The sequence below is a fragment of the Meleagris gallopavo genome, chromosome 14 (assembly GCF_905368555.1).
Source record: "Meleagris gallopavo chromosome 14, MGAL_WU_HG_1.1, whole genome shotgun sequence".
In the NCBI taxonomy this organism is placed as follows: Eukaryota; Metazoa; Chordata; class Aves; order Galliformes; family Phasianidae; genus Meleagris; species Meleagris gallopavo.
Genome location: NC_139417.1, coordinates 8,094,600 through 8,121,245, shown reverse-complemented (window position 1 = coordinate 8,121,245; position 26,646 = coordinate 8,094,600). Strand labels below are relative to the sequence as shown.

Here is a 26,646-nt window from a genome sequence, read left to right as displayed (position 1 = left end):
GTAGTGGCAGGTTATAGAGTAAGTGATGATTCTCTATTTAGAAAATAAAAACCAAAAAGTCAACAGTATATTTTGTTGTTATGTCTCTTAAGTTACAAATCCTGTTGAGTAGCGACAACTGTGTTTTCACTGTCTTCTGTTGGGTATTTGCCACTGCTATAGACTGGAGTGTATGAGCCAATCCAGCCTTTGTCCCAAAACGCAGGGTATTATAGTCGGAACAGTTTACTTCCTCTGTTGTGTGCACAATAGAAAAAAATATGATCATGCAAGGCTGCTTAGTAATATATCCCATACCCTCAAAAAGTTAGCTGCTGAAACTGCACAGTCATCCTAAGTTCAAAGAATATATTTTGTAAAATAATGTTAGACATGCCTTTCAAAAGTCTGTAACAGATAATAAAACTATCAAAAGCTCTTTTTATTTTTCTATGTACTAATAAAAGGGAAGGGAGGGGAAAAAAGCAGCTGGAGACATAAAGATTGTTTGATATCGCTTCTGGAAGTTATTGTCATGTTTCCACCTTGGAGTACTGCTGTACATTCTCATACTGCAAACCTGCATGGCGTGAGGCAGTTCAGCCACATCCTACACTGCAACGTCAGATTGCTTTTTCCCCAGAACTGCTTTATTTCCGAGGTTATTCTTTCTAAGCTTGCAGGGTTCTGCTCTCAGTTGTTTTACACTTCAGAAGGCTGTTTGTCTATCACAACCACATCAATGCTGTGATGTTGAGAGAACAGAGACAGTTGTGACAGCAGTCATTTCTTCATCTTACCTGGCTTTACAGCAACAGTCATATAAGAAAAAGTCTAATACATTTTACCTTTTCAACCAGAATGGGAAAGAAGCAGAAGAATCAGTAACTGAAAATGGGACAGTGAGAGTCAGAAGCCAAAAGACAGTGGCTTGAAGTAGTGGAAAAACACAGCTACCTATCACTCTGTTTAGGTGAAGCACCAAAGCAGCGAATCATCTTGAATGGCTACAGAAATAGTTGTGTTGCCTACACTGGATGATCTTGACATTGCCTCCTTTAGCCGTAGTGCTGTACTGAACCATTTAGAGGAGAAACACATTCAGAATTCTTTACCGCTCATTTCCAAATTTGAGTGATTTTTATCTGTGGAATAAACTGGATAGATTATCATTATATTACAGGAAATGTGTAGTAAATCATGTATGACACTTTCTAAGTCTATCACTTGATAATAACCAGTGACCACTTAGTTTCTGCCGCCAAATCCTTCAGGCTGGTTTTCCCAGTCAAGACAGACAACCCCGCTATGATTCTTTGCTTCCTTCACCTTACACAGCATTTGTTGCTTCCTTTCAAGTTAGTGTTAGGGTTTTTTTTTTTTTTTTTTTTTTTTAATTATTTGGTTTTATTTACTATTTTCAATGTATTCTTCTCTTTTGGTGCGAGGGTGGTGATGTAAAATAGAAGTTCTGTGTGCCTGTAGATAATTATGTTAAATCGGTCAATCTCTTTCCAATATCCTTTTTCTCCAATGTTTACCATATATCTAAGGCTCTGAAATGCTGCTGTGCTCTGATCCGAAGTGTGCTGTGGCAGGAAAGTTCTCTGCAGGTGATTTGTCTGTGAATAGCCTCTTTGCATGGATTAATGTCTGCATGGAGAGCAAGAGTTGGAAGCCAGGAAACCAAGCAGGGACTGCTAATTCTTCTTCATAGTTCTGTTTCAAATTTCGGGGACAAATTGTAGAAACCTGTACTGTGCCTAATTCAGAAAAAGGTTAATGGGAACCTCCGGTGCATTTCCATGGATTGCCACTTGGAGTTGGGTTGTAAGGGAAGATTGCAAAAGTTCTGTGAGAACTATTTATATGTTCCCTGGAAGCATGGAATCTTTCTGTAAGTCCTTGTCAGCTGGCCTGTTTTTAATAGAAATTATGAAAAGCATGATAGATCTTGTGTGTCTTCAAATCCTACGAAGTCCTGCCTACGTGCTAAAAGCAACGTGACAGATATTCACAGCACTCCCACATTCCTCCCCTGCTACAATTAATTATTCAGTATCTTTCCACCTTCGCAACATGTGTTCTTTCCTTTTCTTAGCTAGCTGCAGATACAAAAATCTGTGCCAGCACGAATTTATATCTGGGCCATCGTGTTCAAAGAATTCTGAGTCTTGAAGGACTCAAAAAATGGATCGTGTCAAGGTAGCAGCAGCCTGCTGCAGTTGAGGCTCTTGGGCTTAACATAGTTACAGAGAAGCAGCCACAACTACTGCTGTGCTCAGCAACAAAGGCAGAACGCGAGAGGTTGCTGTGGGACAGAAAGGAAAGTTACTACTGGTTTATCTTGCCAGATTTGCTATTTTGAGTTCTGATTTCTAATAATTTGTGTGTTGATCTAAGAGTTTTGGCTGCGTGTTAGCAATGTGTATTTTAAGTTCCCTTTTATTTCTGTTTTAAAAAATTTGAAATATTTTACAAATGGGTTTCCTTTGATTTAGCTATAATCTTCTAGACACAGTGTTCAGAGATTGTTTGACTTTGGGAAAGTGTTTACTTATAAGTAGTTTTTAGCATCCAACAGTAAGTATTGTCTAATGTAATGTTAGAAAAAGCTATTTTAAATCATGCAGATTGGAGGAAAGAAGACTTCTCTTTTGACTATTTATAGACTATACAAGTCGTTACTGAATATTTCTGTTGCATAGTAGAGAGATAATTGTGCAGTGCTGAGGGTTTACTTTGCTATACTTATGCAAAGTATTGGCTCTCTCCTCAGGTTTTTATTGGCAATTACTTCAGGCAGTCATTCTTTTGCAGAGAATGAAAAGATACGAGTTTCATTCTTCAAATAAATGTCTTGGGACTGAAAATCCAGCTGATGTGGAGACTGAATTCAAAATTAAATAAAAGAGAAATTTCTTTTTAAACGGTGATTGAATTATTTTTTTTTTCACTAAGAGGAAAAAATTCAAATAAAAAAAATCTGTCTCAACAGAAAAGTAATTTAAAATTAAAAATAGGATGGAAATGTTTTAAAATCAAAACATTTAATTTGAAAAAGCCACATGATTTTTTTTTTTTTCTTCTTTTGGACCTTTTGAAAGAGGTTATTTTTCAAGCTGGCTGAAAATTTACAAATAATTTAAGTTAATAGGATTTTTTTTTTTTTTTTCATGATTACTCATCTGAAAATTTTTGTTTCTCTCCAAGCTTCGGAGGAATTAAAACAGAATGTCTATATTCTCTAAAGCAGAGTCTTGTATAGCTTGGAAACATTGTGTAGCTGCTGTATTAACTGGTGGAGATATCTATAAATATTGTGTCAGTTTAGTCAAAAAGCATTTGGAAAGAAAGGAGTTTGGTTTTGTTTACTTTGCAGCATTTGTCTCTGTCACTGCTTTCCCATGTCTTTTAATTCATTCATAAACATCATTGAACATTTCTCTATTTTTTGAACATTTGGATTTATGCACTGAATTTCTGTGCTAAAGCTGTCATTCTCAGGATCACAAACAGTACAGTAATGGATTTGTAGTAGAAAATTGCTACATCTAGAACAACTTTGAAATTGGAAACTTTTAAACTTATATAAATAATTTAAAACACGCTGCGATTTTAAGAAATACTGAAAATTACCATTAAGTAAAAGCGGGGCTATAAATGAGTAGCCTACATTTGCATACTCAGTTCTCAACTGAGTGTGCACCTAATGAGATACAAACATTAAGAGATTTAAGCTCTGAACACTTATAAAAACATTGCCATTTAATGGTAGAACAAATTCAGACTACAGAATTCCACTGCAGCCAATATTTTTTATCCTTATGAAGCGACTGGTAAGAGATGTGATTTCAGAAAGTTTTTTTCTTTCTGTTCAAATTCAGTTCTAGATAGAATTCTTCTAAAAACGAAGATGTAACTGAAGAAGCCTCTGACTTCAGGTGTTAATGAATTATGGTTTCATTGAAGTGTGGAGTTGCACAAAATTCATTAACGCAAAAAAAAGTGGTGCTATACATTTAAAGTAATCTAAATCATACTGATATGATATGTCTCTTCAGGAACTCATATTTCTATGCATTTGGTGTACTGTATTGGCAGTTAATAAAGAAAAAATAAGGAGACAAACATTTTCAGGCATTAAACATGCTATTATAGTAAGTTAGAAAATTATCTGTGCTTCAACTTGAAAATGATTTTGTTCATATTAATTTTTCATTGTGTTGAGTATGGAGTGAGAAATTTCTCTCTTGAACAGAGACCACTGTACTCAATCTAAAACTAATACTTTAGGACAAGATCTTGTGTGAAAGATAAGTGTGAAAGCACAGTGAGATGTAATAGGAATGTTATTACTATTATTCATTGTGAAATTAATTATTTTGTAAATATTTTTTTTCCTTGTCACATCTATTGAGTAAAGTCTGTCCTTAGCTTCGGTTTGTATATTTTATATTGTGAAGTTGTTGGTGCTGTTTTGTGCGTCTCAATAAAATTATTTTTTCTGTTGAAGATACTTTTTGTTGAATTCAGTTCTTTCTGTTGAATCTCCTTTGCTTGCATCTGACCTTTATTTATGTTGATTTTGCTTCATTTTTCATTTACCATGCTGTTCAGTTTTTGGATGCCAGGAGAACAAAGGTTTGTCTACTATTTGCAGTCTTTTTTTTTTTTTTTCTTTTCAGAATTCAATATTGCTTATTGTGTTTTTTTTGTTTGCTCATTAGAGATACAGTAATCCTGTTTACTAAAACATATTCATAGCTGTAGTTGCCAAAAGAAAAAAAAACAAAACCAATCAAGTGCCCCTCCTTGCTCCCCACCAAGATCCCTTCAGTTACAGCAAGTGCTTTGATTGACTTGATCACTCATCTGCTGAGCACCATGCAGGGCAGAACCACCTGTAGTCTATGAAGTAATTTAGAAAACAGGGAATACTGAGTCTTTCAACTTCGTAGACACATATTGACTGTACAAATGGATGTGTCACTGCCTTGTGTTTGGGTTTGTTGTTTTTCTTTGCTCTTCATTTTATCTGTAGCTGACACTGTGTGTGTTGTCATTTATTTTTTTCTACAAGCACTTGAAAGATATCATTATAAACATTGTCAGATGCATTTGTGATTTTTTTTTTTAAGGTCATTTAGTATACTTTCATTGTTAATGCTAATAAATTTTTATAAAAGCATACAAAAAAAGCTTAATGAAGTCTAATTCTAGTCAAATCCTAAATTCTTTTTTTTTTTTTTTTTTTTTTTTTTTTGTGTGTGTGTTGTAGCATCTGCAAATGACAATCCAGGCTCTTCAAGATGAGCTTAGAACCCAGAGAGACCTTAATCATCTTCTCCAGCAAGAAAGTGGAAACCGAGGTGCTGAGCATTTTACTATTGAGCTAACAGAGGAGAATTTTCGAAGACTTCAGGCAGAACATGATAGGCAAGCTAAAGAGCTTTTCCTGTTAAGAAAAACTCTAGAAGAAATGGAACTAAGGATTGAAACACAAAAACAAACACTAAATGCTAGAGATGAATCAATAAAAAAGCTTCTGGAAATGTTGCAAAGTAAAGGTTTGCCCTCTAAAGGAATGGAAGATGACAATGAGAGAACTCGAAGGATGGCAGAAGCTGAATCTCAGGTTAATCATTTAGAAGTGATATTAGACCAGAAGGAGAAGGAAAACATACATCTTAGAGAGGTAAGGAAAACTCATTATTTATTTCTTTAGAAGATAACATATTTGCTGCAGGTCTGGAAATAAGTATCTGAGTGTTTTCTTTTTCTGCTTTCATTGTTTCATAGAAGAGGATGCATCTGTTTTAAATCCAAAATAAACAAGTGGACTAAGAAATTATGGAAGAAAAGTAATTGTGCCATTTGGGACTTATTGTCTTTGACATTGTTGCTTTGCATACATTCTAGATTTTTTGTATTTTGACAAATCAATATTTAGCAAATCAAGGTGATGAGAACTATTGAAGAGACATTTAGGACCATTTATTGCTATAAAATAACTAGTAATGAGTACATACTACATCTTGTTTTTATACTCTTTGTGTTTAAACATTTGAAAAGTGTTTTCAAACATTTTACCTTCTGTAGTCAGACTTTTTCTAATTTATTTTCTTGTGTGGTATGTAAGGTAATACCACCACATCAACACAGTGGGGTGATGGCTGTGCTGTGCTTTGAGAGATTTGGCCTCAAGCCCACATTACTTGCTGATAAATTTTGAAACTAGATTTGGGAGAAGTACTACTGAAAGAAAATCTGCCTAGTTGCCAAGTCCATTTGCCCTTCTTCATCCTAGCAGCCTCTGAAGCTGATGAAGGGAAATGAGACAGTGTGTCTTCCTCAGAGAGAGGCCTTCTTGCTTCCTACTGAGAAAGTTGACAACTGCAGAGGTAGAGTAAAAACTACCCACAGTGAGGAGAATCAGGACATCCAGTTCTATTTCCTTAGAAATTCAGGAGCAGCATAGTCCGATTGAACTACTGGTCTAGTTAAAAAAACAAACAAACAAAAAAACAACCACTAATTTGCCTGATAAGTCAAAACATGAATAGAATTAGTACAAGAATACAGAAAACTATTATTGGCTCTTGGATAAAGAATAGCTATCTACATCTACAGATTTTTTTTTTTTCTTCCTGTGGTTTGAGGTTTCAGTTACTTTGTTAGTAAAAAGGAATTCTTAAAATCCAGTGATAGATTTATTTTAGATTTCTTTTTCTTCCTTTTAATCTGAAATATGTATTGAGGCCTCAGTTGTATCTGGAGCCCTTCTCAAGCTTGGAAACACTGGAAAATTTGCTGTGCACAATCATACATTTTAAAGTTTTTTAGTGAAGATGTGGATCCTCTTGAATCTTTTCTCAGGCAGAACATTCATTAGAAAGTGATGCCACCACTTTGTGGAGTCTGAAAGTCAGTGGATTCCGAAAGGACTTGCATAAGGAATTAATGGTACTGTATTTATTATAAGAAGGGTTGTGGAAGAAGTGCTTAAACTATCAGATGGGTTTCTGGATTAAATCTGGTTTCAGAGAAATACAGTCTGTTTCAAACATGGATGACCTGCTGTTTGTTAACTGTTTTTTGTTCTGTGATTGTGCCTGACCTATAGCATCGTTATCACTTACATGTGTGATTACTAATTCAGGCACATCCTGGACATGAATAAAGCAGAAATTTGAAGAAGGTTTTTAATTTGCATAGTAGTCAAGCTCTGGAATGGCCTTCCAAGAGCAGTTAGAGAAATAGGACTAAATAGAGCATGGGAAGCAGACAAGATATTTCATAGTTCCTACTGGGTTGCTCTCAGGAGCCAGGAAAAAAATTGTTTATCTCTAAATTTATATTGAGGATAAAGTAATTATCTTTCCTCTAGAGCAAGTGTACAGAGGGGTTTGCTGGAGTTTCTGTTTATGGCATACTTATGATATGCCTTGGAGACTTGTCAAAGTTTAAAATTTACTGTTTGCTGGTCAGAATCTCTGTCAGCTTGGGAACTATCAATCGATTTGGGGATTTTGGCTAAGAATTTCCTTCATGCTTGAAGAAGCCGAAGCTTTGCGTGAAATTCCCTCTCTCCAGCTCTGCTCCCGAGGCATGCTGTACTTATGGGTTTTTATTTATTTGCCTTTTGCAGTCTTGTGACTGGAAGTTGTCTACACAGTTTAAAGGAATATTAGAAATTCAGTATTTAGTTAAAAAACACTATTCCTCTTTTGATCTTTGTGTAGTGCAGTGAGTCTTTGTTTTCTGCTGTGTTTACTGGAATTGCTGTTACTGCACGCAGTGTTCATCCTACAAAGTACAGTTTTCCAGCCTGATAAATTAGGAATTACTGTGCCGAATCTTTTGCAGTAGTCTCCTTAGTGGATTCCATTTTTCAACAAAAGGTTGCAGGTTTTCAACCTGACTGTAAATGACATCTTTTCCCCAACTCCCTTGAGAATGTTGTGACAGCAAACCAGAACTTGGAAGCTTTTTCAATCCCTCTCAGGAATGATTTAGTATTCACTCAAATTTTTGTTCATTTTTACCTGTCTTCAACAAAATATTTGTTGTTACAGAATTTCAACTAAAATATTCTGATTTCTGTATTTTTACAGGTTGCAGTAATGAGCTCATATTGAATATATTCCTGAAAAACTAATATATTATTCTGTGTAACGTAATGTTTGATCAAATCCTGAAAATTAATTTTTTAATTAGCTTTGCTATTATTGTTTTTATAAGTTGCTATTATTACTGCATGTGAAGTAATGCACGTTACCAGAAACCAACATTCTACTGTCTTGATTCAAATTAACATACAGGTATCCAAGAATCATGTGGAAAAGGAGAGGGGAAAAAAAAGCTTTGTTTCTTTTTCTTTCCCATGAATAGTTGTAGAAGTTAAAATAGTTGCCTTACAAGATGTGGAATTTCTCCAAACTGTACATTATATTTCTTGGAGAAACTGCAGAGAAGAGAGAGAGAAATAGCTGATGTACCAGAGGCATAGGAATATGTCTCTGGAATATAAACCAGTCCATTTTTCTTTGTTTTCATATTCTTATCAGATTTGGGTTGGTTTGGGGATGTTAGCCACTTGCCCCTCATAGACTATACCTTTCTGCAGCGTACAGTCTACTCCATCTTCAAACTTTTGTTTCACAAAGGCAAGCTTCTGATTATGTGTTTACTCAAGTTCTCTTTGAGAGCTCTAGGAATGGCAAATTTGAGCCTTATTACACTGGAGGAAACTTCAGCTGACGTTGAAATCCTGCTCTTCTCTTAAAGGAATCACAAAGAATGTCTGTGTTGGTGAGGTTCATTAAAACAAACATATTGGGGGAAAAAAGCTATGCAAAAAATGCGATTAAATTCCTTTCTGTGTACTAAGGAATTTGTAATACAGGCAATAAACTTCACAAGAACAGCTAAATTCCCAGACTTGCAGTAGTTATAGCAAAACTTTCATTAGTTTCTTATCACAAAGAAAGAAAAAATAATCTGATTAAATAACATGAAGTTTAAGCACTTGTTTCAGCTTCAGTTTTGAATATACAGCCTACTAAGGAGAGAATATGGAGCTCCTCTCCATGGTTTCTGATGGCCTCTGTGTACTGAGTTTTCCTTCACTGAGCTAGACTGAATCTTTTGTTTGTAAGAAATTTAGCTCATTGAAGTATTTTTACTAGCTTTTTCTTAAGATAGCTGGATTTTATTGTTATTTTCTGAGAGAAAATGATATCCTTGATAAGGAAATTGTGTTTTTCAGGTAACAAAGTAGCCTTTTCAAATACACATATGTAAGTAGAGGGACATTCTTGGGTCTGGCAATCTTCGTTTGTATGTTAACAGGTGAAAAGGAAATCTGTCTTAAAGCCATGATGTCATACCATTGTGTCCTTATGCTCAGAAATAAGTATCCTGTATATCACTAAATATACATTTCTGTCATTAAAGATGCCTGCCTTTTAATACTTACATTGATCATCAAATGTATTTTCTAGGATTTTAAATAAACATTTTTTTCTCTATAATTCTGGGAGAACTGTAGGTAATCTAGTGATTTTATCATGTGGAAATCTAGCACAGATGTTTGGTATTACTTTTTTTTTTAAACATAGTGACCACACATTATTTACCTTAAGTACCATTAAGTATTTTTTTATTATTGCTATTAAAAACTTGCCTTAGGCAAAGTCCCACTAAATCTCTAGTAAAGTCAAATGTTAAAATTCCAGCGAGTATTTTATTATATATACATACGCATAGATTACACATGCCTTCTCTATATAACATACAAATTCACTAAAATGGAATCTGAGATCATATAGGATTTTATATATACATTTTAACTCTTATCTTGCATGTATTCTTAAAATAACGTTGTTGTACATGGTTTAAAGCCACGGTCTTTTCTTTCTACATTTAGAAAGAAGAACACAGCTTTATTATAATTTAAAGTGCACTTTTAAACTTTCAAGGTTTTTTTAAAACTTGCTCTATCTTTGAACTCAGCTTGGTCAAATAACGATGGTTGATGATAGGATTTGAACTGCCATCATGAATTACTTATTGCATGTTTTTAGAGTTATTAATGGAGTAAAGTTCTTTCTTCCACAGTGAGTAGAACAGATGCCTTGCAGACTTTTGGTGTTTACTGTAAATGTCTTACACTGGAGCCAGTAGTAATTTACTAAGGAAATGCTTTATCGACACCAAACATTTCTTCCCTGTAGTTAGTTACACAGATTAACAACCATTCTAGACTGAGTGTCTTTATTATGTTCATTAGTGCCTCTTTCCTTTTATTTCTCCTGGCTCAGCTCAAAATATTAATCTAATCAGTAGTTATATAAAGACAATCATTTTCTATCAAAATATCAATATAATGTGTTTTTTAAGGTGACTTCTTAAGTATACAGAAGGACTTTACAGTCACACCAGGCAAGAAAAAGTAGACAGAAACTGATTATGCTTTAGAGAACAAATACTACTCCTAAGGTAGCCCATTCAGGTTTTGTTATTCCCTGTAATATTCTTGCTGGGGTGCTTGGTTACAATAGTTTTTAAAAGTCCATGTGGAGGACAGAAAGCTTTTTACTTACAAATTGTTTTTTTCAATTAGGACATGATAACATCACTGCTAGTTTGGAATCTAGAATATGAGAAAAATATCATTTTGAAATGAACGTTTATACTTGAGAAGCAATTAAAGAAATTGTTCTAGAAAGAGAGAAAAATCATGAAACACAAAATTAAGAGGAGCATGAACATATTTTCCAGAACTTCAGCACTCAAAATATAATGAATATATTTGTATGTCTGCTGGTCTGTGTTGCCATAATATTTGCATGTCTCTGTTTTCTAATACTTTTTCTCAATGCCTTTCCTAGTGGTCTATGTCTCTTTTACAGATCAGGGCAGTGAAGCAAAAGATAAGCCAATAAACTGCCCAGGTACCATACTAACTTTCCATTGCACAACAATCTTTCTCTTGAGGGGGAGGATCTAGTACTCTTAAGGGAAAACCGTTTTGTGTTATATTTAAACTAAACCACCACCAACAAAACCAAACCAACACCCACCTCCTAAAAAGGAAATACTGTTTTTTATTTGCTAAAATTTTTCCTTGCATAAATCTTAAACTATATATGGTAGGGTGAATTTTGTCTTTATATTTTCATGGGCTTTGTCAGTAATAAGAGTGAAATAGGCACTGGAATAGTATAAACTCTCCCTGAAATTTTCCCTGAAACTAATTTTCATAAAGGCAACATGGCGTGTTAGATCAAACCCTTTAATGAAACAAGATTTCTAATTAAGTAAACAGATGTAATTTTGCTGTTGAAACAGTCTGACTCCTTTCTTCAGATGGAAAATACAGCCTTTTATCTACTGGAACCGGAGTTCACCTGGTCACCATTTATCCTAGTTTTGTAAGAGTGTTCATTCCCTTGTGAGATAATCATGATGAAATTTTGATATTATGTTGAGAGTATGAGCCTGATAGTCTGATGTGATTAGAGAAATCTCAATATATTTATTGTCAAATAAGTCAGTGTCAATGGAATTTGAAAATGAGCGTAAATATGTCCTATTTCAGTGTAAAGATTTAATTAAAACATTGATGAAGAAAGCCTTCTGTACTCCGAAAGGTGTGTCCGCCAAAATATGGATATATTTGAAAGTACTTAGATCCAAATACTGTTTTTTCCATGAGTCATCCCAGTGAGGTCAATGGGTTTGAGTGGGCTGCAGTCATGGAGATCAGATTTGAAAGAGTCAATTAGTCTAGACTTCAGAAAAGTGCTTCGTGATACGGCTCAGAAGAAAGTTCGGGTATTATTGATGTTCAGTTATTATTTCTTTAAATAGTTTGTATTCCATTCTAGACACATTATTTGAAGATTTTGAACACAGTCCGAGTACCACTGATACAATTAGAAGAAGAAAAATAACTATTAATTGACCTACAGAGAAATGCTTACTTGGTTTTCTACTGCTGTTCTTGATAGTTGCACACAGGTTCTTCTTAGTGGTGTGTCACTGAGTTCTTTTAAAATCCTACTCTATTAAAAAAAATTCTTATGCTCTTATATTTTGGCAATCTGATTCTGAATTCACTTCCAACGAGTGTTCCAAGTGGGTTAGCTCTAGCTAAAGTGAAAGGTCATCTTAGGGAAGGGAATGTGCTTTGCATGCTTTCCTTTAAAAATTTGCAGTTGCAGAATGCATTATTTTCATCTGTTTATAAATAATTAACAGTTATATATTTCTTTCATCACATTGCTTTAATCAGCTTTGATTCTTGACAGCTTTTATCTTCCTGAGTATAAATTTATTTACAAAAATGTTCATATTAGTTTTTTTTTATTATGTATTTTTCTTTGGCTCAGTATTTAACACAAAAATCCACACTAGAAAACCTTCCAAAGATTATACATAAAGAGAATGGTAGCTTTCCATCAAATCAATTACTTCTCTACTTGCTCTTTCATTATTCACCTGAATTTTCACAGGGTTCAATAATAAGATTATTTGTGTTATGGTTTCCTAGAAAAACTGCTCTATGAAAATGATAAATAAGGGCAAATATAAGATGAAATCCAAATGACCCTCTTCCCTCAAATAATCATGCTATGAAAAACATGTTCATGATAGCCTAAGAGTAAAGAATATATGTTTTTATTTGCTTGAATTTTTAAAGTTCTCTCTTTTAAGTTAGCGGTTGTTATATGACTGCAGATCTTAAACCTTGGGAAGCAGGGACTAATGCATGGACTGATTTTTGTATTGGTTTCTGATTCTGTCATCGTACTCTTTTCAAGATAGTTGTGTAAACTATCCATCAAAATAGTTCAGTTTTTTTTAAAAAAAACAAAGCCATGAAATATTATCCTCTGAGTAGTCCTAATGTTGGTGTTTAGAATTACAATGGGAAAACGATAGGCCCGATCTCATTAAAACCCAGTGCAGCAATATGCATGCTTATGAGTAGTGCCAGGGAACATTGTATAAAACAGTCCAGCATCAGGACCTGTGTTAGTCAACCAGCCCAGTTCTCCTCCCCTTGTCGCAAACCATTCTCCATACATATAGCTTCTTAGGAGTAACTGGGATAATTCAGCTCTATCTGTACTTCATTATGGCAATGTTAAATGCAGTGTATTTCCTTAGTACCCCACATGTGTCCTGGACACCACTAGTTCAGTTCCATACACCTCACTTCCTTTTCTCTGAAGTAGTCAGACTTCTGCAGCTGTGCATTTCCATGCATATGCACTATGAGGTTTATAATGATAAAGATTTCCCAGTACATCAAAATACATCAGCATTGGAGTTCACTGAATTCTTTTGTAAACTTATCGTTTACAAAACATGCTATGAGTTGCTGTGATCTTCAGGTAAGCTGCAGTAATCTGCAGCAAGATAAGCCTGATATGGATGAAAAGCTTTGTCATTCTACAGTTTCAAATGTAAGATCTCTAAAAATTAAAAAAAAAAACAAACAAAACTGTTTATTGGAGAATGAGCCTGTGCTTGACTCCATCTGTTCACATTATTCACATAAGGTACGTTGACTTATTTTAGACACTGGATGGCACTCTTGAACGAGGATTGGATTTTATTCTGTCTTTCATCCCTTTCTCAGACAATCGTGCTCTATGTATTTGTCACAGCTCAGTTTACAATGATGGAATGAATTAAGAAGAGGAATACCTTCATTTACAGCCAATAGTAAGACACAGGAATTGTATTCAGTCTGTAGAAAGACTGCAGTTTAGAACAGCTGCAGCGCAGAATCAAAGCAAGTAGAGAGGCTACTTGCACTTCTTGCTCTACAAAACAAGTAAAATCAGCAATGATATCTGAATGCATTAGTGGAATTCAGCCCCAGTTTTTTGGTCGAAGTTGCAATTTACTTTAATTTTTAAAAGTAAAAGAGGAAGCTAAGAGGGCATCTTCCTCTTTGAATAGAGTTCCTCTATGTTAAGTGTTCTACCTTACCTTGGCTGCAGAAAGTCTTTACACTATCTGACTGGAACCTGGAAGGTGGACAGGGGAGAGTATCACGAGTCAGGTTTTGTGCTCTGCTGCATTTCGAGTAAGACTGACAATATTTAGTTTACTCAGGAGCTTTTCTGCTTATGTAATGACTTGGTACATGTAGCCCTTTGGAAGAAGCCAAGGCAACACACACATAGTGCACAGCTTGATGTAGTTGGGATCTTCTGACATGAAGCCCTACCTGTAGATGTAGCTGCCATGAATATATATATGGAATCCTTTCTATAATACTTTGTTAGATAAAATAAAGAAGCATTAGATGGGAAGGCTATCAAAATGTTACTTAAGTAACATTTTGCAACAAGATTTTTAAAAATCTAATTTATTATTCTGTTACAAATAATAAATCTGGATCTAAATGATAAAATTGGTGTTTCAAAATACATCTGTTAACTTCTTCAGTACTTGAGCTTGCATTTAGTACAGGGAGCAGACAAACATGACCCCTGGTGGAACAGACATGAGGTGCTACTCTCCGAGAGAAAATCAGGACAGCTTGTTATGGTCTGCAGCTAAAGGGATAGCGATTTGTTCTGTTTAAATTGGTGGTGAACAGAGTAATAAGGCAGCCATTTACAGCAGTGTTGAAAAGATGACTAGGGGTTGCAAATGCATCTTTTTGAAAGAAAAGCACATTTCTGAAAATTCTTATCCTTTATTGCAAAATACGTTTTAACTTTTATTAACTCATCAAATGTGCAGGTGAATTATTATTATTCTGAATCTTAGCAAATTTTTAGAAAGATCTTAAATCCAGGCAGTGCAGAATTGAGGCAGTTTGTCTCACAGCTTGAGGCACTGTTGTGACACAGGGTAGCCTCATGACTTCAGCATTCCTTGTTTTGAAATGGTGTGTGTCACAATTTAAAGGAACAGTTTTTTCAGTGAAAAAAGAGATCATAAGATTGTATCATAGGACTACTAGGATACGTGTTCTTCCTGATGAATTTATTTCCTAAATACATATGTTTCAACTTTTCCCAATTTACATTTTTATAAGTAATTATAGAAGCATTGCAGAGATGAGAACACCTAATATTCTGCCTGCTCAGCAGTTAGACATCCAGTTTGGTGAAGAATTGCAGTATCCTTTGGAATTACTGCATTAATAATTCCTTATGAAGTAGGAGAACTATATCTTATTCTGGTTTTGCATGGAGGATGCCTGAGGAGGCTTTTGTAGGCTGAACAATACAATAAGAAAATGGTGAAGGAACCAGTGTTTGGCAGTGCTTTCCAATTCTGTAATTCAGTTGCACACGCACTGCAAACCAGTTCTTCATTTTGAGAGCTCTCTCAGGAGATTTCTCTCACAAAGGAAGTGGAATCAGTATTTTGTTTAAAAGTCTACCATCAAAACAGGGAGAAGCATTTTTATTGCGATTGCATCGTTATTCCCAAGTTGGTTTGTTTCAGAGCATTGATTGACTGAACACCTGCACATGTTTGAGTCAGAACAATCAGTTTGTTCTAAATTATTCCTGACTTGCTTGGAGACAGTCATTTTCAGCTCTCAACTTGAAAAGGGCATATTTTCACATAGGAGTACATCTGGCAGAAAAAAGATTTTCTGCTGATAACAAATCTCAGAAACCATTATCAATATAATGTTACCCTTTAGCCTCTCAACAGTACTGTGAGTATTTACAGTGGTCTTGGCAGTGCTTACATCCCATCTGCATCATTAAGGCACAGGATGGCTGGCCAGAAAAATGGAAATCTTACCAAGAGTTTGGGAACAGATAAACATGCTTCCACTTGTACATCTTTCTTTTCTCTAAAAAGGTTTTAACACCAAATCAGTTGATAGAATTTATGAAAACAATAGAGACTGCAGGATGGTAAGACAGAACTTTTACTCCTGGAGGGATTCCAAATTAGGGCTACTTTGCTCATTTGTTTCCGCTGAGCCCTTCACCATGAGATGCTGGAAATCTGGTGTTGCCTGCAAGCTTGGTCTTTAGTTTATTAACTCTTTCTTCAGAATGGTTTGCATTCCAGCAAAGTCTAAAGGTAATGAATTTAATCTCCAGAACACCTGAATATTTTTTTTTCTTGATGAAAAAAATGCAGAATTTGGTACTTGCATAAAACCTTCTCTTACTCCATTGGTTACAAATTATGAATATTTTACTAGTAAACTGTGTATTCCTAATGTGTGAATGCATGGTGATTGAGCCTTACAGGAAATTTTGCTTTAATTTAACACTGTGGTGCTTTAAATAATGTAAAATGTATTTCAGTGTTTCCTTACAATCTCCTCTTAGTGGAATCTCTGTGCAGTATGACAGTCTTAAACTGCATAAGTAAAGACTGTAATTATGAATGGTAACAAGCAAGGTTTGGGACTGGTAAGTACATCATCTTATTGCATTAGTGAATGTTACCAGTTATTTAAAACATACTTAACAGGCTTAGCAGAAATTCTCCAGGGATGCCAAATTGAAAGACTAACTTGATATATTTGGTTGGCCACTTGTAGGGGTTACCCAACAATGGATTCATTGCAGACAAGAATATGGAAGAGTTCTTGAGTCTGTGACTGGTCAGAGATCTCAAGGGATGGTTTTCTGAGTCAGAGCTCAGGATAAGCAATACATGCATTCCTATCAATGCACTTTTTGTAGTCAGAGCAGTGTTTCAGCCAGCATCTCCTGAATCTTGCATGTCCTTTGGTTTCCACAGCTGTTTCAGTTGGCTTTAGAGGCAATGTTCAATAATTCTTTTAAATCAGATTTCTTGTCTCTGTAGGAGAGATCCATTTGATGCTTTAGTCTTTTCTCCTTATATTTAATTGCGTGATTTTGGATTGATGTTTTCTATAGAGAAGTCACATTTAGTCATTTGTATGAAGATGAAGGAATCTACAAAGAAAGCTTATGTCAGAGTGGAAAAGTTTTTTGTGCATGATTTGAACAATTACATTTGCTATTGTGACAGCTAAATGTATTTGGCCATGTTCCCTCCAGGTAAAAAATTATTTATTATTAACTTGGTAGTCGCTAGTGTTTTAGTCCTGCAGCAGACTGCTGCACCTTAGGGCTGCAGTAGGTCACAGTTAAATTTATGAAAGAGCTGAGAGACTTCTATTTTCACAAGAACAACCCTCTCATCCCCATCCCCCATTCTCTGGCAGTTCTAATGCTTTGGAGTCTTTCTTTGTCATCCACTCTGAAAGTGGAATTCCTGCAGCAGTAACAGCACCCGCTGGTGGCAAGGTGAAAGGCTGAAGACCTTTTGTGTCAGGGTCCTTTTGCTCCATTCTGGTATTCTGTTGCCTTTACTGCATTTCATAGTGAGGTGATCTTACTAAACATACTCAAATTTTTTTTCCCAAGCTTGTTTCAGAAATCCACATTTAGTCAGGCTATAGACTAACCCATATTCCTCCTGACACATTCATATCATGAAGAAATGATATGGCGCTTAGTTATTGGATGAACTTTGTTATTTGAAGATCGAAGTCCTTCTTCCCTGAACTGTTAGTGTTGTGGAGCCGTAATAGCTTGACTCTCTTTCTCTGAATGTATAAGGCTTTGCTATTAGTGGCTGTAATCACTTAAAAAACTTAAAATAGAAGTTAAAAACTTCTGTTTCCAAAAGAGTTTCCCACGTCCTGCTTGGGGTTCTCTCACAAGGGCATGCAACTGAGAAAGCAAAGCTTTGTCTTCTGATTTTTGTTCAGACATTTTATCCCTCTATGAATTCTAGTCTCTGTCCTCCCTCTGTTATCATTTCCACAGTCATCTGTACTCTGAGCAAAGAAAGAGCAGCAATAGGTCTTGCATCTGTAGCAAGATGTAGCACATGCAGCTAGAATGGGTATGCGATATAAATCATAGCTGTGGCAGATCTGTGAAGCACAGACTAACCTTGTGAGTCCTACTTTACACCTAATATATTGATATATTTTTAATATTTTTTAGCAGAATGTCCTCGGATATATTTTGAATAGCTAAATATTCTCTATTGTAAGTATTAAGTATGCAGTGCCTTGCAGTAGCATTACAACTGAGCTGCTACCAGTTGTTAACTAATATTCTTTAAAAAATGCTATATATAACGCTTACATTTTTTAATATTAAAAATGACTAACTAAAAATGACTATTAAAGAGTGACTAACTCTATCTTTAAAAGTACTTATTAATAATTCTGAGAAGATGATAATACCTGAGCAGTGAAATTTGTTTGAGTTGAAAAGGAAAAATGAGATTTTTTGTGTGTTTTAATGTGCTGGAGTTTTTTCTCTCTAGAATACCTCTTTTATATTCAGAAATAAAAGTAAAAGTAAAAGTCTATTTTGCAGTAATGATGCTTTTTGCTTGTCTTCAGAGCTCTATGTGTCTGAGTTGTCTCTTCCAGCCTTTAAGATCAGAAGCTCTGCATGTGTTGATTCCTGGCACAAAAGAAAAAAATAATTAGAAATCAATACTTTGAAGGACAGGCAATGCATGTAAATAGCTTGTTGAAACTCTGTGTATGCTCTTATAGAATGCCTTGCCAGCTGTGGAGATATACTTAAAGTGTATTTTTTCCAACACATTATTGAGTGAACAATCTACCAAAATCTCACTAGCAACAGCAAATCTTTGCAAAAGTTTTACACAAAACACAAGTTCTTACCTGTATTATTTATTGGTATTACTAAAAGAATGATTTATATATTTTGTTAGGTGAACAGTGGAATCTGTAGTGAGATTGTTTCACTTTGTTATCACAAGCTGCAAATTAATATCAACTTTAAATTTATGTCAAAATTATTAAGTAAGAGATATTTTGTATTTCTTTTTGCGAGCAAGTTCCTGAAGGATGCAAGGCTTGAAGTCTCTCACATAGCCTGGATAACAGCAAGGTTTAAAAACAAAAGCAAAACCATAGCTGAGTTATTGGATGACCCTGGAGGAAGGAATGAAAATAATGAGGTTTCATTAATTTTTCATAATTGCCATCACTGTAGGTGATATCTGGAAGTAATAACTTGCTTTTCTTGAAAATGCCATTCAAAAGCTGTTTTAGATGCCATTATACTAAAACAGGCAAGCAGAAACTGATTGTGCTTGTATAAGAATCTGTTAATCTTGTCTAATTTACCTCACTGAGAAATCAATTCTGACTTTGTAAACTTTTATGAACAAATAATTCTGTAACTTTACAATGCTGGAAAGTCTGTCCAGTGTGTTATAATTTTTCCTCCGTAATAGCGCTGAAGTAAATGATGGTTTAAAACTTTAGTTATTATTTTTTTAACACAGAGAACAGCGTAACCTATGATTTAAATCTTGGTGGATCATCTATAAATGTAGTGCTGCTTAATGATGAAAAAAATGAAAAGAATAGGAATAGAAAAGGCAAAAAATATCTGAGGGTATCAGAAAAGTCTTGTACTGCAGTACGGAGAGTGGCATGTGAAAAATGAGTTTTTGATTGACTCCTAGACTGTATTGACATTAGGAAATAGTAATGCATAACAGGAAAAGATTCAAGGGGATATTGTATTTTGAGAACTGAGGTTTCTTGCTGATTGTAACACAGCTTTTACCCTCATTGTTGACCCAGTTATTTCAGGCAGAGCACTCGCAAATTCCTGCTTCTGTGTTTCTGCTATTTCTGGGTTATCTTCCTTTTGAACCTAAGAATTCTGTAAAAGCTAAGTGTTTGGAATCACAAAAGAGGTCAGTGGAAGCCTCAGGTAATCTACTAAAAATAATAATAAAAAAATCATCCAGTCATTTGGGCTGCTCACAAATTTGCACGTTGAAATGCAAACTGGACAGTTCATGAATGTGAATGCTGTGAAATCAGACCTGTGGAGTCAAAACGTCTTTCATTAGGTATCTGGAAAGGATATAGCCACATAAATAGTGGAGAATACATATGAAACTTTCTGCTGTAAAGTTCAAAGTTTACAGTGATTAAATTACAAAAGTAACAAAATATTAGAGGCTTGTTCATTAACAAAGGAGCTGTTTTTTTAATGTCATTTTTGAGAGTGAAATGTAAAGATCAAGTTTAGAAAGTTTTGATCCTTAATATATTTTAGATACGTTGTGCTAAAGATAACATGATGGCGCTATAGAACTATTTCTGTAGTCCATTAGGCTGTAGTATTGCTCTTTCATAATTTGTATTACCACCATAGATTGTTTAGCTCATGAACACCACGTTTAGTCAATAAAGAAACATCCAGATTATGTGGCAAGTTCATTTTCCAGACATTTTGGAAAAATCTAATTAGATGAGATAATGTAGTGTTATAGTATTGCAAAAGCTAAGGTATAAAATACTTTCACTTGTAACCTGAGCACTGCTCAGACTGCTTTCTGTTAAGTGTTTTGTGTTAGAAATTACTTGTATTAAGAATGCAGCAGTGCTTTCTGATGAAGGAAGACCTGTTGAATTATGTTATTCTTATTACAATTTTACTTGAAAAAAAATAATTTCATAACTTAAAACATTCAAGGCTTTGATACCATGTAGTATTACCAGTGCAGCGGTAGAACAGATATTTGACAGGTTTTGCTTACTGTCTTTGCTTAGGCTCTGCTGGTGTTTCTGGACATTGGAACTGAATAGGATATGGTAAATGCAGAATTTTAAACCCATTCTGGTTTTAGTGTGACAGTGTGGGGTGGATAAGGCAAGGGGTAGGGGAGTCTTTTTAAAGCAGTTTGGTACGGAATGTGCACAGCATCAGTTGTCCCTTTGCAGGGTGTTAGGGGTGCAAACCACATCCCACCTTTGTTTTGGAGTAGTGGCTTTCTTTAGGTTTAATCTTGCAGGATAACAAATACAATTTGAAAACATAATTTTAGAAAGTAAGGACAGTACAAGATGTGTTCAGGGCCTGGATTTTTCTCATCTAAGTGCAGCATTTATGCTTAGAGATATGTAGATAGGCAGAGTTGCTACCTGGAACAATATTGACTTCCTGAGTTTGTCCAATACACATTCTTTTGTAAATTTATTTTCATTATAAATATTTTTATAATCACTCTGTTATCAGATATTTTATGAAGAAGGATATGTTCTTGCATTAAAAGGAAAAAAGATAATTGAGCCTGCAGAAAAATAAATGCATAATCCAGGTTTACGCAGTAGATGTGAACAACATTACCAGCCCCATCTCATACACTGTTTTTACAACTAGAATCTCATGATTTTTCTTCATATTTCTACATAGTTCACGTAGTTTTATTTCCTGTATTTCTAAATTACTGTAAATTTTATATAATCTGTAATTGAACATGTGGTGTGTATAAGGAAATGTAGTTTTAAAAAATAATTGTTCTTCCTGGAACTTTTGAGGATCTGTTTTCTTGTTTGTAAGCAAACAAATTTGTAATTTTAATGAATGATTCACCATTTTGTTGTATTACTGCTGAATGTATTGCAGCTGTGAGAAGGACATGTATGTGGGGATGAGCTTTCTACTCTCTTCTGTCCCTCCTGAGTACAGCAAATTCACTGTTTATTTCTTGACTGCTTCTTCTATAAAGCTGCCTTTCATTTAGCTTTGAGCTCAGCTGGCTGATACCAAACAGACTGACAGTCACATATGATTAAAGATACAAGTGTCTTTCACCTTTCATGCAGCTTGCGAGAAATTAATTCATCAATAGATGGCAAAAATAGGAAATGCCTCATTCCTATTTAGCTTTTGACCATGGTGCTGCTTTCAACACTAAAAACATCTTTTTTTTTTTTTTTTTTTTTTTTTTTTTTTTTTTTGCATTCTACCAATGGGAGCAAAGAACTTTACAGTGCAGAACTTTCAGAAGCAAATGATAAATTGATTATATGTAAATGTCATATTATTTGCAAGGAAAAAAATCGTCATGGTTCAGTAAACCATAAGATTTTAGTCTCCAAAGCTCTGCATAAATAGTAAATGCATTTTTCATAGCAGCTCAGGGTTTTCCAGAATCACTAGAGTGAAAACTCACTAACTTTCCCTGTAGCTTTACAGAAATTCTGTATTTATGGGTATGTCATATTTACAGAGGAATATTTGAAGATTGGATTAGCAATAATCTAGGAAGAACAATTAATGTTTTCATAATGATGTAATAAATTTAGTCTCTGAGGAAATTAGAGTAACATTCATAGAGGAAGACTGTTTTTAGTCATGTTTAAAGTGACTGCCCTTCATCCATTATCCATAATTCTAATGCTTCTCTAGAAAACAGGTACATGCAAGTTCCTGAAAAGTGAAAAGCATTTGCATGCTTCTTCAAAGATATAGGAGAAAGATAATTATTGGCAGTGATGATGATGTGAGAGCTGAAATTGTACCTCCTGATGAATGTAAAAACTTCTGTATCTTCTATGCATTCCAGTGGATCTGGATTCTTTTCTGTTCAAAGAAATATGCTGTCTCTACGAATTAGTGTGTCAGTCTTTCAGTTACTTCAGTATGGAAGGAGTGAGTGTCCTATGCTCTTTTTTTAACATCTTTATTAAACTGAGGATCATCAGGAAGACTGCAAATGCTCTGTAGCTTGGAAAGGTCTTAATTTTGAGCAAGGCAATGAATATGTGGTAGAATAGGGGCATTTTTGAGTATGTGCAGAAGCTGAATGATAGAAGTCCATAGTAACTACAGAAGCTGTTGTAAGAATCATTTGATGTAAATGTATTGTTTCTGAGTACCAACACTAACAAATTACTTCAGTCTTGCTTTGCAAATGTCAACATCCTGCTCTCCTTTTCTTTTTCAAGAGAAGTGATCTGCCAAGTCGAAATAGAGAAAAGTTATTATCCTACAATGGCAATCCTGCTTTTGTGCTTGGACCTAAAAGCTTTATTGCAGATATTTTCTGGAATTGAACATTATGACTTAGGTTTTCAAAGCAGTATATAGAAGATGATGCTGTGTAGTGCTCCTCTGTTGCAATAGTTTTCCTCTGCTTAACTTCCATAAGTTTCTTTAATTATTTCATCTGTCTTCCCACCTTCTGTCTATGAAAATATTCAGGTCATTTTGTTCAATTTGAATTTTTCAGATTTTGAAGGACCATAGGATTGTGAGCAGGAAGAGAAGCTTGAGAAGTTACTTGTAATTTTTGTGCTATCAGCTTGTTTACTTTCTCCATCTATTGCTGCTGTGTATGAGTTGTTCTCCCTTTGGTACTTAGTCCTCTTGGTGGGGCATGTCTTTTATTGCTCAATCTTGAAAGATCAGGTCTACAGTCAAACACCTCAATCCCTGTTTTTTTGACCCTAAATAGAAAATCCAATATTATAAGCACTGAGCTTGTTTTCTCCTTAGCTGATATCTGTGTGTGTGTGTGTGTATATATATATATATATATATATATATATAAATTTAAATGTCTAAAGGCAAATAATGATTAACAACCAAATATTATATCATATGAACATCTATATGTGAAAGTTGGAGATTGAGCGTAACTGTGCTGATCTTGTTTAAAAATGAGCTTAGAGCATTTTGTGTGTGACTATTGTAAAATATATAACTAAACCTTAGGAAAAGCTCTACATTGAGAGTAAGCTTTATAGTGCTTATGAACAATTCAATGTAAAAATAAAACAGACATTCTATAATTATTAAAAAAAAACAACCCAAAACACTAAACAAAAAATCCAAAACCAGCCATCAACATCCAAGCAGACAAAGGAGAAATTCAGAGGTAATTGAGTTTCTAAGTATGATTTATTGTAAATCATTACAAAGCAATTGTTAACTGTCAGATAGACTATGATAAACAAAAGTATGTTCAGGACTGATTTTGAAAGCTGTTCTACTGTAAACCAAATTTGTAGCATCAATAAGCTTAAAATAGGAGAGGTTTTGAGATTCAGAACTTATTTCTGAAGGTAGGAAAAGGAACCAACATTTAAGTGTAACTTTGAACCTCATTCTGCTTTATGCTCTTAGCAAAAAAATGTCTTTAACTTGGTGACTTCTCATTCAGTGAAACAGTCCTTGATTAATAAAGCAAACAAACACAGAAATCTGTACTTATTCTATATGGAGGGATGATTTTGCATGCATACAGCAACCGCAGATGCAGAGATCATCAGGGTGTAGCAGAAGAACTAAAGGGGCCTCCAAGGTGGCCCACTTCTTCAGTGAACACAGGGTACTGCTCATGACTGCAGCCACAGATGTCCTGCAAGCTTTTCTGTGGTAAGTTTACTACAGTGAAAGACTTATTTGTCAATTGCTCTTATTTATTTTTTTTCATCACAGAATCAATGTTTTGTGCATGTATTTTAGAATAATTTTATTTTTCTAATTTTTCAATTAAATTTATTTTATCATATTTCAATTTCTCTGGTTATCTTTTTTTTAATATATTTTTTTAAGGAATTAGATCATGATACAAGCTACACATCAATTTGCACAACACTTTTTTTGTGTTGCAGGCACTTGTGATCTGGTAGGAGGTGTCTTCGTAAGAGAAGGGTCAGAAAAAGAAGCAGATGATCCCAGTTGAAAGGCTAAATTGAGGCAGGTAATAAAGTTCTTTGACTCATACCTCTTACCATTTGATGTATGAACTGTATAGTAGCTGTGTCTTAGAATGCTGCATGATGAGTGCAGAATCTTTTTACCTAATGACTTTGTTAAGAAAAAAAATAATTGAAGCATTGTTATGCCATTCTTTCTTTTAGATCACACCTGTGGTGAAATCATCCAGTGTACTTCTGGTTTCCTCTGTGGAAGATAGGAAGATCAGAAGAAGCCTTCTTGAAAAGGATTACTCTGCAATCATTTTTGCTTTAGAAATACTTTCTCATGTTGTAAACTGTTTTAAATAAATTACTATCACCCAAAAGTGCACAGAGCTTTCAATTAACATATATAAACATGTCGTTATTTTTAAATATGTTTTTATTACAAGTGGAAGGAATCTTTGGTGTTAAGATTTTCTTGAAGTGATATACTCTTCCAAAACTTTGCTAACAGAGATGTGGCATGGAGACCTAATTTTTAAAGGTATTTTATTGCTGGTATGTTTTGCTACAGAATAGGAATATTGTATTCTTTTTCTATTTATTGCCTCTAAATGTAGTGGAAGTTTATATGTTCCCTTGTGGTACCTTCTTCTGTTCTAGTATGCTTAACGGACTTGCTCATGATTTCATTTGCAGTGACTGTACATTAGAATGATGTCATTGATTAGTATTACACTTGACTTAGACTGATGTAAACAAGGAAATAGTTAAACCATTGGTTCACAGAGACCTGCTGACCACCGAAGTTTAGTCTTGAAATTCAGTCTTCTGAAAAATGGCACAAAACAATATCTGAATAGAAAATGAATAATATATGTGAGGGGAGCTTTTAGCATGCTGAGATGTGGACTATGGATCTGTTACTGAAAAGATTTCTGTTAGGCTGGATTTGATGCCAAGAATTTTGGACATTTGCAGGTTAAGTCTATCAACTGGCAGGATATGTGAAGAAGTGATTTTGGAAATGAAAGTTATGTGATAAGATGTAGGGATCTAGAAAATCTACTAGATTCTACTAGATGAGTCCATGGAGAGCTGTGAATATCTAGATAGTATTTAACTACGAAGGAATGGAACAAGTGAACTACAAAATAAATTGTTTCTGTAATGTCATCAGAGTTATGCAGTTGGCAAGTTTCCACCAGGTAAATTTTTATAATGTCTAAGTTTCAATTTCTTACCCTATAGAGTTTTCCTTCTCTTTGTATTTTTAGCCTACATCTTAGTTTTTAACCTTCGACCATTTATAACTCTTGATTTTGGATTATTATGCATAAACTGTGTTATCTGGTGTCAGCAGTGCTGGGGTAATAGTTAAGTCTATTGCTATATTTAAGGAAAATCTATCAATTAATGAAATTGCTAGTAACTTTCCTAGTATTTTTTTCTCATTATTTAGTGACAATATCATCTATTCCATATTCACTGCCAGCTTGTAAATACACAGTAGTAGCAAATTAAAAATTTGGAACATGTATGAATGATAATTATACCTAGTTTGAGGAAGTGGTGTGTTCAATCAGTAATATGCCTGAAACTAGTGATAGAAATAAGGTTCAGGCTCTCTAGTGATTTGTAGGAGGCATAGATCAAATTCCTCACGGGCGGGATTGGGAAAGCATGTAAACTAAACTACCATATTTGAAAAGATTGTTGGGACTGACCTTGTCTGAGCCCATTAAAAGCCTAAGGAATATATTATGAAATGTAACATCTCAGGCAGTGTTAAGTCAATGATGGTTTGTATGAAATGAATGTGAAAGCTGACTAAGCTAGATGGCTGTTTGTTGTAAGTGTGGATTGTAGTATGTGAAGTAGTATGGGAAAAAGTCATTATGAGCTATGGAATCCCTATAGAGAAATGTCAAGGATTAACAGGAGCTTGCATCATAGCAGGGAAGAATTATATGAAAAACTGGCAATTGAAGGCTGGACAAATCGTACATACATTCAAGTAAGGGATATTACTCTATTTTATTGCAGCTTTGGAGTTTAGAAACTTTCTGATAACTTGATAATCAATGAGTTAATAAGATTAATGATTATGTACTAATAAGTGGACTTTAGACCGTTTCAGTAAAAAACTTTCATCTTCTGAGATAAACATATTGTAC

General features: G+C 34.6%; 1 protein-coding gene across 1 annotated transcript in view; it reads left to right on the top strand.

The window, feature by feature from the left end:
* ERC2 (ELKS/RAB6-interacting/CAST family member 2) overlaps positions 1–26,646 on the top strand; it is a 371,864-nt gene that overhangs the window by 51,478 nt on the left and 293,740 nt on the right. The window contains exon 3 of the mRNA XM_085235975.1: positions 5,261–5,677. Coding sequence (XP_085092101.1) covers positions 5,261–5,677 — 417 coding nt within the window. The remainder of the gene's footprint in view (positions 1–5,260; positions 5,678–26,646) is intronic.